This window comes from Trichosurus vulpecula, chromosome 2 (assembly GCF_011100635.1).
Source record: "Trichosurus vulpecula isolate mTriVul1 chromosome 2, mTriVul1.pri, whole genome shotgun sequence".
In the NCBI taxonomy this organism is placed as follows: domain Eukaryota; kingdom Metazoa; phylum Chordata; class Mammalia; order Diprotodontia; family Phalangeridae; genus Trichosurus; species Trichosurus vulpecula.
In genome coordinates, this window is record NC_050574.1 from 271,993,560 (window position 1) to 272,010,100 (window position 16,541).

At 39.7% G+C, this 16,541-nt stretch overlaps 1 protein-coding gene across 1 annotated transcript in view; it reads right to left on the reverse strand.

Annotated features, from left to right (window-relative positions):
- The window catches only part of KMT2A (lysine methyltransferase 2A), a 53,140-nt gene that overhangs the window by 12,385 nt on the left and 24,214 nt on the right, over positions 1-16,541 (reverse strand). Inside the window, exons 14-26 of the mRNA XM_036745136.1 lie at positions 14,938-15,111; positions 14,107-14,217; positions 13,728-13,801; positions 12,334-12,527; positions 11,846-11,952; positions 11,087-11,224; positions 9,871-10,029; positions 9,476-9,593; positions 9,274-9,352; positions 8,972-9,132; positions 8,590-8,775; positions 4,103-8,381; positions 3,552-3,632 (exon numbers count right to left, since the gene is read on the reverse strand). Of these exons, the coding sequence (XP_036601031.1) occupies positions 3,552-3,632; positions 4,103-8,381; positions 8,590-8,775; positions 8,972-9,132; positions 9,274-9,352; positions 9,476-9,593; positions 9,871-10,029; positions 11,087-11,224; positions 11,846-11,952; positions 12,334-12,527; positions 13,728-13,801; positions 14,107-14,217; positions 14,938-15,111 (5,861 nt within the window). The remainder of the gene's footprint in view (positions 1-3,551; positions 3,633-4,102; positions 8,382-8,589; positions 8,776-8,971; positions 9,133-9,273; positions 9,353-9,475; positions 9,594-9,870; positions 10,030-11,086; positions 11,225-11,845; positions 11,953-12,333; positions 12,528-13,727; positions 13,802-14,106; positions 14,218-14,937; positions 15,112-16,541) is intronic.

A 16,541-nucleotide genomic window follows, 5' to 3' on the forward strand; every position in this document is an offset into this window, starting at 1 on the left:
ATTGAAAGGCTTACAGACCCCCAGAACTAGCTCTGAAAAAGCAGCACAAAAAACCTGAAGCTTGGGGCAGTGCCTCAGGAGCAGAGAGCCCAACTTTAAAATAAAGTTAGAAGTCAAGAAACAGGCTGGAAAAATGAGCAAACCACCAAAAAAAAAAAAAAAGGGGAGGGAGAGAGAGAGAGAGAGAGAGAGAGAGAGAGAGAGAACGAACTTGAGTATAGAAAGTTACCATGGTGACAGGGAAGATCAAAACACAAATTCCTAAGAAAACAATGTCCCAAAAAAAAAAAAGCCACATGCGAAGCATCAAAGAAAAATGTGAATTGATCTCAGCCCTCTTTCCCCAATTCCTGGAAGAGCTCAAAAAGGATTTGAAAAATTAAATAAGAGACAGAAGAAAAACTGGGAAAAGAAATGACAGTGATGCAAGAAAATCATGAAAAAAGAAATCAATAGCTTGGTAAAGGAGGTACAAAAAAATAACACCTTAAAAAAACAAAAATGGGCCAAAAATCCACTGATGAGAACTCTTTAGAAAGCAGAACTGGCCACATACAAGAAGAAGTACAAAAATTCACTGAAGAAAAGAATTCCTTAAACAGTAAACTGGCCAAATGGAAAAAGGAGGTATAAAAGCTTGCTGAAGAAAACTGTTCCTTAAAAATCAGAACTGGGCAAATGGAAGCTAATAACTCCACAAGACATTAAAAAATAGTAATACAAAATTAAAAAGAGAAAAAAAGAAAAAGAAAATGTAAAATATCTCATTGGAAAAACAATCAACCTAGAAAATAGATCTAGGAGAGATAATTTAAGAATTACTGGACTACCTGAAAGCCATGATAAAAAAAGAAGAGCCTAGATATTGTGTTTCAAGAAATTATCAAGGAAAACTGCCTTAATATCCTAGAACCAGAGGGTAAAATAGAAATTGAACGAATCCACCCTCCTGAAAGAGATTCCCAGTTGAAAATTCTTAGGAATATGACAGCCAAATTCCAGAGCTCCCAGGTCAAGGAGTTCTAAGCAGCTAGAAAGAAATAATTTAAATATTGTGGAGCCACATACAGGATAAAACAAAATTCAGCATCTTCTACATTACAGAATCAGAGGACTTGGAATGTGATATTCTAGAGGGCAAAGGAGCTAGAATTACAACTAAGAATAACCTACCCAGCAAAAGAGTATAATCTTTCAGAGGCAAAAATGGACATTTTAAAAAATAGAGGACTTTCAAGCATTCCTGACGAAAAGACCAAAACTGAATAGAAAATCTGACATTCAAACAGAAGACTCAGAAGAAGCATAAAAAGGTAAACACGAAAAAGTAATCATAAGGGTCTCAATAAAGTTAAATTGTTTGCATTCCTATATGGGAAGATAATACATGTAATTACTAAGAACATTTTCACTACTGGGGCAGTTTAAAGGAGTTTATGTAGATGAAGTACATGGGTGTGAGGTGATTATATTGGAATGAACTTCAAAAAAAATAAAGAGGGGAGAAAGAAGGATTTACTGGGACAAGGGGGAAGGGAGAGGAAGAAGGGGGAAATTTTTCTTATGTAGAAGAAGTATGCAAGAAGGAGCTTTTACAATGGAGGGGAAAATGGTGGGGGAGGGGAGTGACAAGCAAAGCTTGAACCTCACTAGTATTGGAACTGGTTCAAAGAAGGAACACACACACACACACACACACACACACACACACACAGAGTTGTGTATAGAAATATAACTTACCCAATAAAGAAACAGAAGGGTAAGGGGATGTGAAAAGGGAGGGGGGAGAAGAAAAAGAGGGTGGCTTAAGGGAAGCAATGGTTAGAAGCAGAATAGACTTTTGAGGAGAGACAGAATAAAAATAGAGAAAGTAGGAAACAGATGATGATGGGATGAAGTGGAACTGTTGTTCAGTTGTTTCAGTCATGTCTGACTCTTCATGACTCCATTAGGGGTTTTCTTGGCAAAGCTACTACAGAGGTTTGCTATTTCCTTCTCCAACTCATTTTACTGATGAGGAAACTGAGACAAACAGGGTTAACTGACTTGCCAGGGTCACACAGCTAGTGTCTGAGGTCAGATTTGAACTCAAGAAGATGAGTCTTCCTGAAACCAGGCCTAGTACTCTGTCCACTGAGCCACCTAGTTGTTCCTGTAGGGAAATACATAGTTAGTAATTGTAACTGTGAATGTGAATGGGATGTCCTCATCCATAAAACAGAAGCAGAGAGCAGAATGGATGAGAAACCAAAATCTAGCAGTATGTTGGTTTATAAGAGACACACTTGAAACAGAAAAACACAGAGTTGAAATAAAGGGCCAGAGCAGAATCTGATATGCTTTAGCTGAAATAAAAAGATCAGGGGTAGCAATCATTTCAGACAAAGCAAAAGCAAAAATAGACTCAGTTGAAGGAGATAATAAAGGAAACTGCATTTTGCTGAAAGGTACCATGGACAATGAAGTAATATCAAAAATTTTCACAGTAAGTTTCTCTGATAAAGATCTCATTTCTCAGATATACACTGAGTGCAGAACTGAGTCAAATTTATAAAAATAAGAGTTGTTCCCCAATCCATAAGTGGTCAGAGGATATGAACATGCAGTTTTCAGAAGAAATAAAAGCTATTCATTGTTATATGAAAAAAAAAAGATCGAAATCACTACTGATTAGAGAAATGCAAATTAAAACAATTCTGAGGTACCTATCACCTTTCTATCTATCAGAAATGATAAATGTTGGATTGGATGAGGGAAAAACAGGTGCATTAATGAACTGTTGGTGGAATTGTGAATTGGTCCAACCGTTCTGGAAAATGATTTGGAAGTATGCCCAAAGGGCTATAAAACTGTGCATACACCCTTGGATCTCCCAATACCATTACCAGGTCTGTATCTGAAATAGATCAAAGAAAAAAGAAAAGGATCTATATATACAAAAACATTAATAGCAGCTTTTCTTGTGGTGGTAAAGAACTGGAAATTGAAGAGATGCTCATCAACTGAAGAATGGCTGACCAGGACTGTGATAAAAAGAAATGACAAGGGGGTGGTTTCAGAAAAATATGGCAAGACCTATATGAACTGATGCAAAGTGAAGTGAGAAGAACCTGGAGTTGATTGTGTACAGTAATAGCAATGTTGTAATGACGATCAACTGTTAAAGACTTGGCTACTCTGATCAATACAAGGATCGAAGAACTCATGAAGGAAAAATGCTATTCACCTTCGAAAACAGAACTGTTGAACTCTGAGTGCTAACTGAAGTATAACTTTCTCACTTTATTTTTCTTGCTTTTTTTTTTGAAATATGGCTAATATGGAAATACGTTTTGCATGATTTCACATGTGTAACTGATATTATACGGCTTGCCTTCTCAGTGGGTGGGGGAGGCAGTGGAAAGGAGGGAAATAATCTAGAACTCAAAATTTAAAAAGAAAAGAATGTTAAAAATAAATTTAAAAAAAAAAAAAAACAAAGCAAGATGGTAAATTTTTAAAATGCTACGAGCAGAAGATTATCTACTCCTAAAGTCTTTTTTTCATCTTACCTTGTAGACTGTCCACAATCCTTTTGTGATGATTGATCCATGTTAGCTGTATCCTGAACATCTGACTTTGATCCTGGAGTCCTGGAAAAGAAGTGTTTAGGACTGTTCAAAGAACCTACTGAGAAATAATTAGGTAAACTAAAAGGCCTAGTCATATGGAATAAACCCATCAGGATTAGCCAGTTGGTGACTCTGTCCTCAAGATGACTCCCCAAAACAGAAATAACTGTTCCCTGGTAGCCTCAGACAAAGAAGAAATAAAAGCTATCATGAAGTGCTTCAAGCCCCAACAAATGATTGCTAAACAGAGATAATGCTTCTTCTCAAGAGCCTTAACACCCACTGATGGGACTGAATTTGTTCTTGTAACTGTCTCTATGATACATTCAAACAATGTCAAAAACAAAACAAAACAAAAAAAACAAACCCAGTAACTTATGAGTGGAAAAAACAACAGGAAAAGAGGCAACAGTGGCAAAAGTTTTAAATCCACTCCTGTTCAGAACCTAGCTTCTGATGAAACAACGTAACCAACAAACGGCTTTTCTTACCCTGTCACTGATGTCAGGGATGTAGGGTTGGTTTCCAGATCTGGAACGTGTGCTTCAGAGGAACTGGTCCGCATGTGGGAAACCTTGTGCTTCTTACCATTCCCCTTGTCCAAAGGCAGCTGAATCCGTTTGACTTTTGGCCTGGACTTGGTGGGGCCTAGCACTGAGCTGCTTGCTGACTGTTGGCCAGAAGATGGGGAACCGCCAGGAGAGGCTGAGCTAGCATGCATAACTGAGGATGAAGCCTTGCTCTGCTCTATTCCTGTGTTGCTGGGAACATCAACCAGCTGGGGAAAGTTTGACAATTGGCTCCCTGAAGTTGAAGCAACATCCAACTGGGAGGGGAGAATCCCAGTTTTGCTGGCAAGGAGTTGGGTCATGTGCTGAAGCTGATAGGATCCTTCTGGTTCATTAGATGAAGGGGCAGCTGTCATGCCCACAGTCTGGGTTGAGGGAAGCACACAAATACTGGATGCAGCTGTCATTGCAGCAGCGGAAGGGGTCTGTGATGTTCCCAGTTGTGAAAACATTCCTGATCCTGGTGGCAAAGTCATGGGCTGTTCCTGAAGCCCCAGGCTCTGTTGGCTGGCTTTGATTAAGAGGTTGCTTATCGAGCCGATGTCTGGGGCACCGAGCAGCCTTGGGCTGGTTAATGTGACTGAGCCCTGCCCTAAAACATGTCCTGGAACTGATCCACCAGTGGTAGGGGCTGTTGTAGCCTGCATGGAAACAACATTAAGAACAGACGAACCTGATGCCAAACCCGAAACAGGTCCTGCTGTGAGGTGGCTGGTGTCTGGGCCTATTGTTGATGTCCCAACTGCTGAAGCAGCAGCTCCTCCCACATTCTGTGGTAACAAGGGTGCCTGTTCAAAGTACATAATACCAGACTTAGACCTTTTGATGATGTTGGGGACCGTTCGGTGGGAGGTGGTATTTCCAAGTGATCCCAAATCTAACAGGCTTGGATGGTTTGAAAGTTGGGAGGGTGTAAAATTAATCAGAGTCATGTTAGAAACCATATCAGAAGGAGCAATAGATGATGAAGTGCTTGAAGGAGCAAGTTTTTTATTTTTTCGCGAGTGCAGGCGAGATATGGGCCTTTTCTTTAACCCAGGAGGCGGAGTGGTTGCAGGGGTATTGAGGTCTGTCCTCTGATTAGTTTCTGAAACCAAAAGCTGGGGATCTGGAGGAGGCTGGACACCGATTAACAAGCTTGAAGTAGGATTATTCATGTTGGGTGGGAAACTACTTTGAGTAGCTGCAGGAAAGGAATGTAAGTGCTGGTGATGAGTCATGGGGAGCAATCCTTTGCTAGAAGGAGGGAACAAAGACTGAGATGATGGCAAACTTGGATTCAGTCCTGTGGCTAAAGTGAGACCGCTGCCCATGGGCCCAAGCACTGATGTGTTGGTTTCCATCACACTGGGGGCAGAACTAACTGAAGGGGTCAGCTGTATTTTTTGAGTCACTCCATTCGGAAGGGTTTGGAGAACATACAGTGGTTGCATATTCTGGTTGACAACAAGGAGTTTTTCAGTGGCTGGTTTCATGTGAGGTGGAGTGGTCTGGACAGCTGCATTTGAAATCTGAGATGGACCAGGACTGTCAGTAGAACTGGGAACATATTTCTGATTCTGAAGGGGAACGGTAGGAGAAACAGGAACCTGAAGGCTAGGAGTGCTGCTGTTTCTAGTTAAGTCCTGGCTGTTGCCATGTCCTTGTTCTACTGAACCACAGGGAGGGCTAGCAATATGGTCTGCGTCCATGTGCCCTTGGATGAAATGATCCGGGGTCATGTGGCCTTCTGGGGTTGGATCTACTCCTGGACTCAACAGTGCTGAGTCACTTTCAGTTGAGGCCACAGATTTTTCCGTGATTGTCACTCTCTTCTCCCCGGTGTCTGAGATTACCGCCAGTCTGTTTGGGTTCTGGCTGGGGACGGTGGGGCTTCGGGTAGTTAGGACAGAGAGATCTGATGGGAGCTCTAAGGGCAACTCAAACTGTTCCTCTGCTGACATAGAGGAAGACACACTACTGTCCACAGGCTCTGCTGTTGGTAACTGCTGAGAAAACACTTCAAAGAGGCCCATATCTTTTCCACGGTTGCTGTCAAGACCCAACCCTTCCCCAAGAGTCAGAAGTTCAGATGAAGACGACTCTGGACTCTCTCCTAAAGCCTGCATGGATGGAGTATTCTTTAACACAAAGTCCATGATATCTGAGGGTAGGATGTTCCCACAGTCATCACTATTGTTATTGTCAGAATCAGATTTCAGAAGCTCTGTGTTGTAAGTATCTAGCAGGTTTTTATCTGAAGGGGTACTTGTGTGGACCCTTCGGCCAGACTCCAGTGAGCTGAGCTGTGCCTCCAAGGAATCTTGTCCTTGTGTTTTCACCCTGCTTACAGGATGGCAGTTGTCTATCTTTGGTTCATTAGTTTTATGACCAGTTGAACTCTTGATGACATGTTCCTTTTCCCCAGAATCTTCAGCCCGATCAAGCTTTAAGTTCTCTGTTCCATTTTCTTTTCCATTTCTTTTGGGAAGTTGATTGACTTTCCTTGCTGTGGTTGTGACACTAGTATCACTCTCTGTCCCATCATCTACACCATCTAGCTGTGAAATCTTGGGGAGGTCACATTGCTCTTCCTCCCGAAATAAATTATGGGATCCTAATCGCTCTTCCCCACTTGAAGAAATCACTGTCCTGGTGAAGTTGTAGTAGTATAAATCATCTTCATCTGAGGTGCTTAAGTCATCAGCCCCATCCACCTGCCCTTCAGCTGACCTCTTTCCTCGTTTCTTGCCTGAAGAACTGCTAAAGAATGGAATATCTTCCTCCCCATAGGATCTCACTCCATAGAGAGGGGTGAGCCCAAAAAACATATTAGAGCGGGCTCGGGCACTACGGCGAGGATATCTCCTCTTGTAGGAACTATCTTCTTGTGGTTTGGTGCCATCTTGGAGCATCAAGTTTCTATCCTGGACAGGAAGATTTGGATAGGTGTTACTCTGAGATTCTTGGGATGAAGTATCATTGGGGCTGGCTTGTGCCACAGAGCCATCTCCTGGGCTTTCTGAAGTTGAAGATGATTCTGCCAAAGTTGCTGATTCCATTCCTTGGGATGGAGAAACAGGAACAATTTCTTTCAGTGTATTTTTGGATGGACTCTCACTTTCCATTTTCAATGGTGTCAAGGTTACTTTGACTGTGCGTTTCCGAGGTGTCTGTGATTCCTTGGCTGGTCCTTCCAATTGCACAGATGAAACTTTGGTGCCCCCAGAAATAGGAAGGACCTTATCCCCACTCTTTTCAGAAGAGATATTATTACAAGATCGCTGGCTTATATGCTCAGATGTCAAAACTTGATTGACAAACTCTGGCTTTAGGTTTCCTTCCTCACCAGCCATTACCTGACCAGGATCCAGAAAAGACTTAATGGAATGTTTCTCTTTGAAAGTTTCTTTACCAGATTTTTTCCCTTTCTGTCTTCTATCTCTAGAACTAGATGTCACTTGTTCATTTCCAACAGATGATCTGCTGTTCATCCCAGGTGGCTTCAATGCTTTAGTTTCTATGTCTTCACCTGGAGAAAAGTTTTCTGGCTGGGTAGAGTTTGTATGTTGGTCTCTCTCCTTCTTTTGTCCCCTCAAATGGAGTGGTGGAAAGGAAAGGGCCTCTTTGGAAGAAAATGACACTGAAGAATGTTCAACAAAAGTGCCCAATTTACTGACATTTACCTCTCCAGGTGTTGTATTATGAGCCTGGGGGGCTGGTTTAGGATTTCCAGAATAAGTCAGGGTGTGTGTTGATCCCTCTGAGCCCTTGGAATTCAACATTTTGCTCTTCTCTCCTTTCAAGGAGGAGCTTTTGGTTGACAAGTCTGCAGCACAAATATGTTTCATTTCTGAAGGTGGAGGTCCATCCATATGACTTGCTTTAGTCCCAACTGTAACCAATGTCCTTTGAGAATTTGAAGAAGTTGGAGTGTTTTGACCCAAAGTATTTGGAGTGCTTGAATTTAATGACCCTAGGAAATGGTCAATTGTTTTTACACTTGAATCACGATCAGTGGAGGCACTAATGCCAGAGATAGAGGAAACACTGTGACGGGAGTAAGTATTCCCAGCTCTCATTGGGGACATTATCCGGAATTTGGACCGCTGAGGTGACAGAGAAGAAGTGCTGTGACGTCTGGATCCAATGCTTCGAAGCCCAGAGGAGAGTAAAGGGTCTCCCACTGTGACTATCTCATGGGTAGTTGGGGTAGGACTCCCTAAATGAGAGAGAAAATAAAGGCTATGAGATGAAATGAGTGAAAAAAAAATACGCAATATCTACTAGTCTCAAACACCTACACATAGTTTAGTAAAACTTATAAAACTAGAAAAATTAATCACAATAGCAGTGACTGAAAAAAAAATAGGGATTAGGGATTCTTATTCATGAGTTAAGGACATCATTTAACTAATAAAACCCTTTACCGGCAGAAGGCAATGGACGACAACCAGGGGATCTCTGTGTTGGAGAATAGCTGGGCATTCGGATTCTGGGAACTTTTGAGATGACATGATAGAAACAGGAGCTAGAGGTATGTGAATGAGGAGGTCGGTCTGGGGATGGAGGATTTATAATTTCAGCTGTGTTGCGAATCTCTCTTGGTGGAATTTCTGTTGAAGAAAAAAAAATTTCACTAAAAAGGTACATTGTAGTTAAGATATCAAGCTGTTGACTAACTAAAAGCAAGCAGTGAAAATACTGGATTAGAGACAAACAGTATCACAGATATTCAATCTCTTCTCATTCTCTTCCCAAAATACTTCTTCCAAGTATTCAACTTAAATTCCAGCTTGATAAGAGACTCACCTGTAAGAGAGGTAGGACTATGAGCAATGGTCCTATTCTCATCATGTTCAACAGTACTGTTGATATCTGGCTCTACAATTGGAGGACGGCATTCCACTATTTTGCATGTATAAACACAACGTTTTCGAGCATCTGTGGTGCTCCAGTATACCCTGGAACATCTGTAAAAGAGGTTTTTTAAAAGTACCTTAAGCATGGGAAAGGCACCAGGAAACCGTAAGGTTTGTTGAAACCCCTTATATAAGGAGGCCCTGACTTTTCAATTGGCAAAGTTTAGTTACTATGTAATAGATTTTACTTACTGATATCCAATAGGAAAAAGCTTATCTTCACAGTCAGAGAGATCGTTTAGAATTCCTAAACAGTCAATCGTCATTGAGCCTGATCAAACAAAGGAGAAATGATGAGGAGAGAATGTGAAGAAGGTTCTTTATATCAACTCCAAAGAGAGGAAAAGGTTCCCATAAATGCAGCATCTCTCTATTACCTATATCCAGGTCTTACCAATCATCATGTGGATATTTTCTGGTTCTAGGCCACTGAGAAACTTCCTTCTCAAGCTGATGCCTTCAAAGTCTACAAATACTCTTCTAAGAACTTCAAATCCATTCTCAGGAACCACCTTAAACAAGAAGGCAGGGAAACTGTTAAAGTACTACAGTTTTATCTCATAAGATACATTCATTATTTAGCTTATTCCAGACTCAAAGAGTTGAGGTAATTCAATACCAGTACTCTTTCTCAGTAACTTTAATACTTCTAGTGAGAAGAGAAGTTAGGGTAAGAAAAATGCTCATAGGAACTGACTCTTCAAAAATGAAGTTTCCAATCCTGCTAATTCTTAGCCAGCATTCCCTGCCCCGAGTCCCTAAATTAAAAAAGCAATCCAACATCCTTACCTCTCCTTTGATCAAGTCCCGATGTCGTTGGCAATAAACTTTTTTATCATCCAGAAAGACACAATTCTTGGCTCGGGAACACATGAAGTGATAGTTGCTAGTGCAGGATGTGAGGCAGCAACCTACAGTGGCCCCTGGCTTTTGGCAGTACTCACATCTCTAAAAATTCAAGAGGAACAAAAGCTCTATTTAGATACTTAGATCTTTTGTGCCTTTCTCTTAGCAAAGTTACCCCATCCTGAACCCCCCCACAACTCAGGAAATTTACTGCTTGTCTGTGGTTACACATAGATATCAAATGTATCATAAGCATACTATATCTTTTCCCAATTTTTGCACAAGGCCCCACAACCTATTAGGTTTAAATATCACCATTCAACTTAGAACCTGGGCTTCCTTCTAGAGCAGTGAGTTAAAAAGGGAGACCTCCTAGATCAATGCTTAGGACATCCTCCAGTGGATAGAAGGCCATTAAATCCAAAAAGGGTCTATGAGTCCAGATCTCCTGCAAAGATCATACTGTTTGAATTACTCAGCAATCCTTTGACAAGAAACATATAATGGCTAATTATCTAATTTGCAAAAATTAGATTTTCATTATGATTCTCAAAGCCATACATTAACTGACCCTCCACAGATTATTATCCAAGCAAATTATACTTTGCATTGCTTAATATCACCTTACTACCCCACTTAAATGCACTTGCTCTTTCTATACATGCAATTTCTCTATGATGATCAGTTCCTCCCCTCCTTTCTTCCAAAATATAGCTAAGAATTCAGTTCTTCTATGAAAATCTATCTTTTACACTCAGTTGGTGTTGGTTTCTGCATTACTTTACATTCTCATTGCACTTATTATTAAGTCTGCACTAAGTTAATTTACATTTGTGTTAATGTGCTACTTAGTGCCTGGCACACAAAAGGTGCTTAGTAAATGTTAACTGGTTAGTTTAGTTAATTGATCATTTTGATAGGTTTGTACTTTTATAGTTGTATTTTGTATAGTTGTATTTTAAGTGTCTCAAGGATAGAGACCTTTTCATTTCTTTTGTATCTCTCTGCCCCAGAGACCAATACAGGGCTCCAAAGGGACTCAACATGTTACCAACTGAACATATAACGCTACTGGTGAAGCAGCAGTTTACTAGTGAAAACAGACATTAAAAAGTATGAAGGAATCTCCTTCCACAAAACTTCACTCCCAAAGACTCACCAATTGCTTGCCCCTGATCACAGCCATGTGCACATTCTTTAGGGACCCATCATCATCTTCAAACACCTCTGCTGACCACAAAGCACAGTTCACATGGGTCCATTCATTTTGACCAATGTAGAGCAAGCGGCCAGCATCCTATGGGATGTGTGAAATTATTTTTCCACAACAAAGAACCCAATGCCAGGAAAGCTTTCTTTGGCACTGACTTTTAACTTTGTCAAAACAACTTCAGGAAATCAATAGCTTTTCAGCTTAGAAACTCAAAATCATAATGTAATATTAAGGAGCACTGCTTTCAAATATTTTTACATCAAGGCCAAAATCTAGAACTCAAATAAAATGGCCATACCTATCATATGAGGAAATGATCATACTCAAATGATGATAGTTTCATTTTCAATAATAGGTTTACAGAATCAAAACCAGGCTAATACACCAATACAGACCATATTACATTGGCCAGTCACAGAAACCTGTGTTAGTCCCAAGTATTTTATCATACACAACTTTCACAAAATCTTATGAGTGTGCCTTCCAACAGCAGTTACAGTTCAAGAGGATGAAACTAAGACCAGTCACTTTAGCAATTAATTTGAACAAGCTGCCAGAAAAGTTCCAAGGGAAAACTGCTTTACTCTTAAGTGCCAAATACACATAAAATATAACGAAATCCCCATGATCAAAATTAGTTACAAAGGGCAAACACATTCTGTCTTGGTGCCTACTAAATAGAATATTAGGATGCAAAGTACTTACATTAGCGTTATCATCACCATATGTCAAGCATAATGCACATTGTCGATTATCTTCCACACCTGGGGGTGGGTTCAGCTCAGGACTGTCCTCCCGGCTCCTGTCTGTATCTTGGGCCCCCCAAAAAAGATATGCAAGTTATGTTTGGCAAGGTAGATAGTATGAATTTCAAGAAAGAAGGATTTTGTTTCATTTTAATTTCAGCTTAAGTAATGTCCTGTAGCCCTTAGAAGCAATGGGCAGAAATGAAAACAGTCTGCTAGTTTGGCCATTGCCATGTGTCAAAGAGTACTAAAAGATTTGTGACAACTCCTTGGATAATCTCTAAATGAGAAAATAATGAAGCTGCTATTCTTAATGATGGCTTAAGAATTCCCCTCAGATTTTTAAATATGTTAAATTTAGTCTCATAAGGCTAGCACCTTTTATACACAGGCCTGCATCTCATACAAGTACCTGGTGAAAAAATAAGATAATTTCTGGTTTCTTACTTAAGATTGGTGGTGTAGGAGGATGCAGAGGAATTGGTGAGTCTGGTTCTCCAGGGCCTTTGGGTTTAGGAGCTGGAATGATTTTCTTCATCAAAGGAGGCTGCTCTGTGTGGCTGTTCTCTTCTCTCTCTTGCCACTGAGCGTAGTTATGGTCAAGTGAAGGTGGTAGCACTGCATTTGGTAACATTCCACTGCTGAAAAAACAAATTAAATTACATTTAACAAGGATTTATTAATACTTTCTATGATCTAATATAAAGCTACACAATTAAGACTCAAATATAACTTATCACACACCCTTGCAAAATGCCATAATTTGTCCCCCCAAAAAGGTCTGTAATGGAAAAAGTGCTCAAAAGACAAAAATCAAAGGTATCTGGAATCTCATTATTGAATATCTATTTTTCTTTAAACAATTTTCTTGTCTCATTAATACCAAATGGCAGTCCCATCTGGGATATACACTTTTCCAAGAAAAAGTTTAGATAGTTGGATAGGGGCAATGAAAGAGGACACTGAAGAAAATGCTAGAAATAAGTTCAGTAGAATTCCATTACATTATCCAAGGGATTAAATTATACCAGAAGTCAAATTTTAATTCCCTAAATTACAGGCCTGTTTTATGGGGGCTAGGGTTAGACCTATTACTTCACTGACTTAGGAAATTCTCAATGATGAACTTCCCCTACCAATATAGATCTGCACCTCCTCTGTAACACAAGAATATTAGAAGCAGCAAGTGATGCAGCAGACAGAGCACTGGGAGTGCAGTCAGGAAGACCTGAGTTCAAATCCAGCTTCACATTCTTACTATCTATGTGACCTTGGGCAAGTCTGCCTCACTTTCAAATGTAAAATGGGGTAACAGCACATATTTCACAGGTTTGTTGTGAGGACCAGATCAAATGAGATAACATTTATGAAAAATGTTTAGAGCACAGTGTTTAGCATATAGTAGGTGCTATATAAATATGCTTATTCCCTTCCCATTCCTTTAGAATTGCCTGGGTCACTGAGAGGTTAAATGATTTGCTCAGCGCCCCCAAAAGGCACTTATGTTTCAGAGGTAGGTCTTAAATACAAGAATTCCAACTCCAAGTCCAGCTCTTTATCCATGATGCCACACTGCCTCTCATAATTTCTACATACAGTAACCAAAGACTGACAACCTATAGGCTATATCACATAACTTATTATCCTGATTATTCTGCAACACTAGACCTCTAAAGATGTTCTAATGTATTTATGTGTTTAACAAAACGTAGACTAAAAGAGTTTAATCCAAAAGTCTGAAGAGTCATTTTTTGAGAGGAATAGGACTTCGTGATCACTTCTAGTTCAAGAAACTGACAAATTTAAGAAAGTTATTGCTGATGGATGCTAAAGTTACTTACTTGCTTGTAACTTTATTTGGTTCCCAAAACCTGGACTTTTTGACGCTGAACCAAGGAAAAACACGTTCCATTTGCTGAATAAAAGACAAGAACTTCAACAATTAGACAACTTTACCCTAAATTATTTTACCATGAAGAGATTCCAGGTCCTAAAGAAATATCCATCAATTCTGACAATTTTATCAGCAGTTCAAAACTCACCCCCTCACTTTCACCTCAAAGTAAAACCAAAGGTTGCTTAAATATATGTGGACTGCTGTAAAAATGAATTCTTGCAATAATGGAATAAAAAGTGAAAAAAGAACAAGTTCATTCTTTTTATGGAGGATAATTACACAGAAACAAATTTTTTTAAAAATAAAAAACTAATGTCACTTACCCGAATGAAGAAGGACTTGACCATACTATTAGCTTTTTTAACTTCTGGCTGCCCTCCATCTGAATTGATGGCTGCTTGAATAATCTTCACGATATCATCACTGAATTCCAACTGCATTGGAAATACATAGTATACATACATACACACATAAAAATGTACATGCCAAAAATATTTTCCTTATCTAAACATCCAGCACATGTGCAATTATAAAAAAAATCCCGAAACGCAAAAAACAAAATTAATCCGTATCTCATTTAAACACTGTGTAACAACATCACTCTGGCTGGGAACCAGCTAATAATCAACCTATGTCTGTCCAGAGGTGTTAAATACAGCCAAATCTTGGTATTAAGGTTAGCTAGCTAATAAAGGAGGTGTTTCACAAAGTACTACCCAAACAGTTCATAAACCATAAAAAGTTTTTCCTTTAAATTATGATATATAAATAGATATAAATATGAGCCATTAAATGTTAAGTAACTCAGAGCAAGGCTTTTTAAATTTCCTGCCCTAAAATTAAAAAGCATCTATAAAAGTGGATCTTAAAAGATAGGCACATTATTCAGATCTGGTCCTAAACTAATTAAGTTCACACTAGTGTTTTTTCTCCCCATAAATACTTTCTAGGAGACTTGAGTGTTCTTTTGAATATGAATTTCCAGAAAAGTCGGGTGACAAACAAACCTACCTTATTCTAGCCCCTTTTCTGAAACACAAAACTGAATTCCCCCCCAAAGCTTTAAGCATCTATTCCAAGACAAAATGATAACATTTCAAGATAAAATGAAAATTATCATTCGAATTTTTTGTTACTGTGCTCTAGAGACATACCACAGAGGTGTAACCTCCTTGGTCCATTTTCTTCTTTACTCCTTCCAGGTCCAAAGGCTGCTGTTCTTCCTGCTTGCTAACCTCAGTCAGAACTGGTGGATCAGGTCCTTCTGGGGAGCTTCGGGAAGGTATACTCTCCTCTGTCTCTGGATTTAAGTCAGGGGGCTTGGCAGCCTATATCCAGGAGTGATGTACAGATAATAGTTACTTTCAATCAGTCACTGAGTATGTGGTCTCCAAAGTAAACCCTCCAGTCAGAACTGGAAATAAAGATCCATGGTCTAAAATATAAACAACTGTGTTCATCATTTAAAGCCCTTCATAACCTGGTTCTACCCTTCCAGGCTTACTGAACTTAGTTCTCCATCATGCATTCTATATTAGGTCAAACTGGCCTGCTTATTGTTACTCATACATAATAAAGTATGCACTTCATGTACTCCAATAGATATTTCAACTCTCCAATGCCTAGGAGGTACCACCTTCTCACCTTTGCCTCACAGACTCCCTAGGTTCCTTCAAAGCTCGTCTCAAATGTCACTTCTTACACAAGGCCTAGCCCAATTTCCCCATTTGCTGGTGCTGTCCCTTCCAGTAATTACTATGTATGCCTTTTCTATGCATGTGCTGCTTCCCCAAACAGAATGAAGCTCCTTGAGGAAAGCAGTGCCTTTACTTTTGTCTATTTCTAGTGGTGCCTGTACATACTGATGCTTAATGAACACTTGCTAAAGAATGTATTCAGATCGTGGTGCACAAAAGTAAGGAGAAGTGAGCAATCCAGCAGCCACACAACTGCTAAAGTGGCTTTCCCACAACAGAGGTTTGACTGTGTCAACCCTCTACTTAAAAAACTTTATGGTTACCTGTTATCTGTAGGATCAAACAGAAACTCTATTTGGCATTTAAGGTCTTTAAAACCTGGCCCCTCCCTATCTGTGCAGTATTACACATTTATTTTCCTGCAGGACATCTACATTATGGCTAAGCTGTATTGTTTGCGGCTTCTTATACACAATAGTTCCATGCCTTTATACTGGTTGTCTCCCATGCTAAACTCTCTCTCTCTCTTCATTCCTGGCTTCCCTCTCCCCCGCCCCCCCAAGTCTCAGCTTAAGTACCACCTAATACAAGAATCCTTTCTTAGGCCCCACCAGCGGCTACTGCATTCCCCTGAATAGTTACCATTTTTTAAACTCTATCTTGTATAGCAGTTTATGTCCTCTCTCCCATTAGAATGTAAGCTTCTTGACAGCAAGGACTGTTTTAGCACGTAGTAAGCACTTAATAAATACTTACAGATTGACTGAGGGGCTATGTTTTATTTAATTTTTTTATCTTCTCCAATTCCTACCCCAGTGTTCCGCACACACTGGATGCTCAATTAGTATTTTTTGAACTGCAGAACTCCCTGCCACTTCCCCTACCCTCCAAGTTAGCTTTTGAGCTTTCCTGAAGAGTAATATTCCATGTTTAGAACTGCTTAGCAAAATTTCAGAGGACGGCAAGCTGCAGCTTTCTCCTAAAAGAATGAAGTACCACTAAAAGATCATAGGGCAATCTAGCAATATAGTAAGAGCTATATGAATACCGAGTAATTTCTT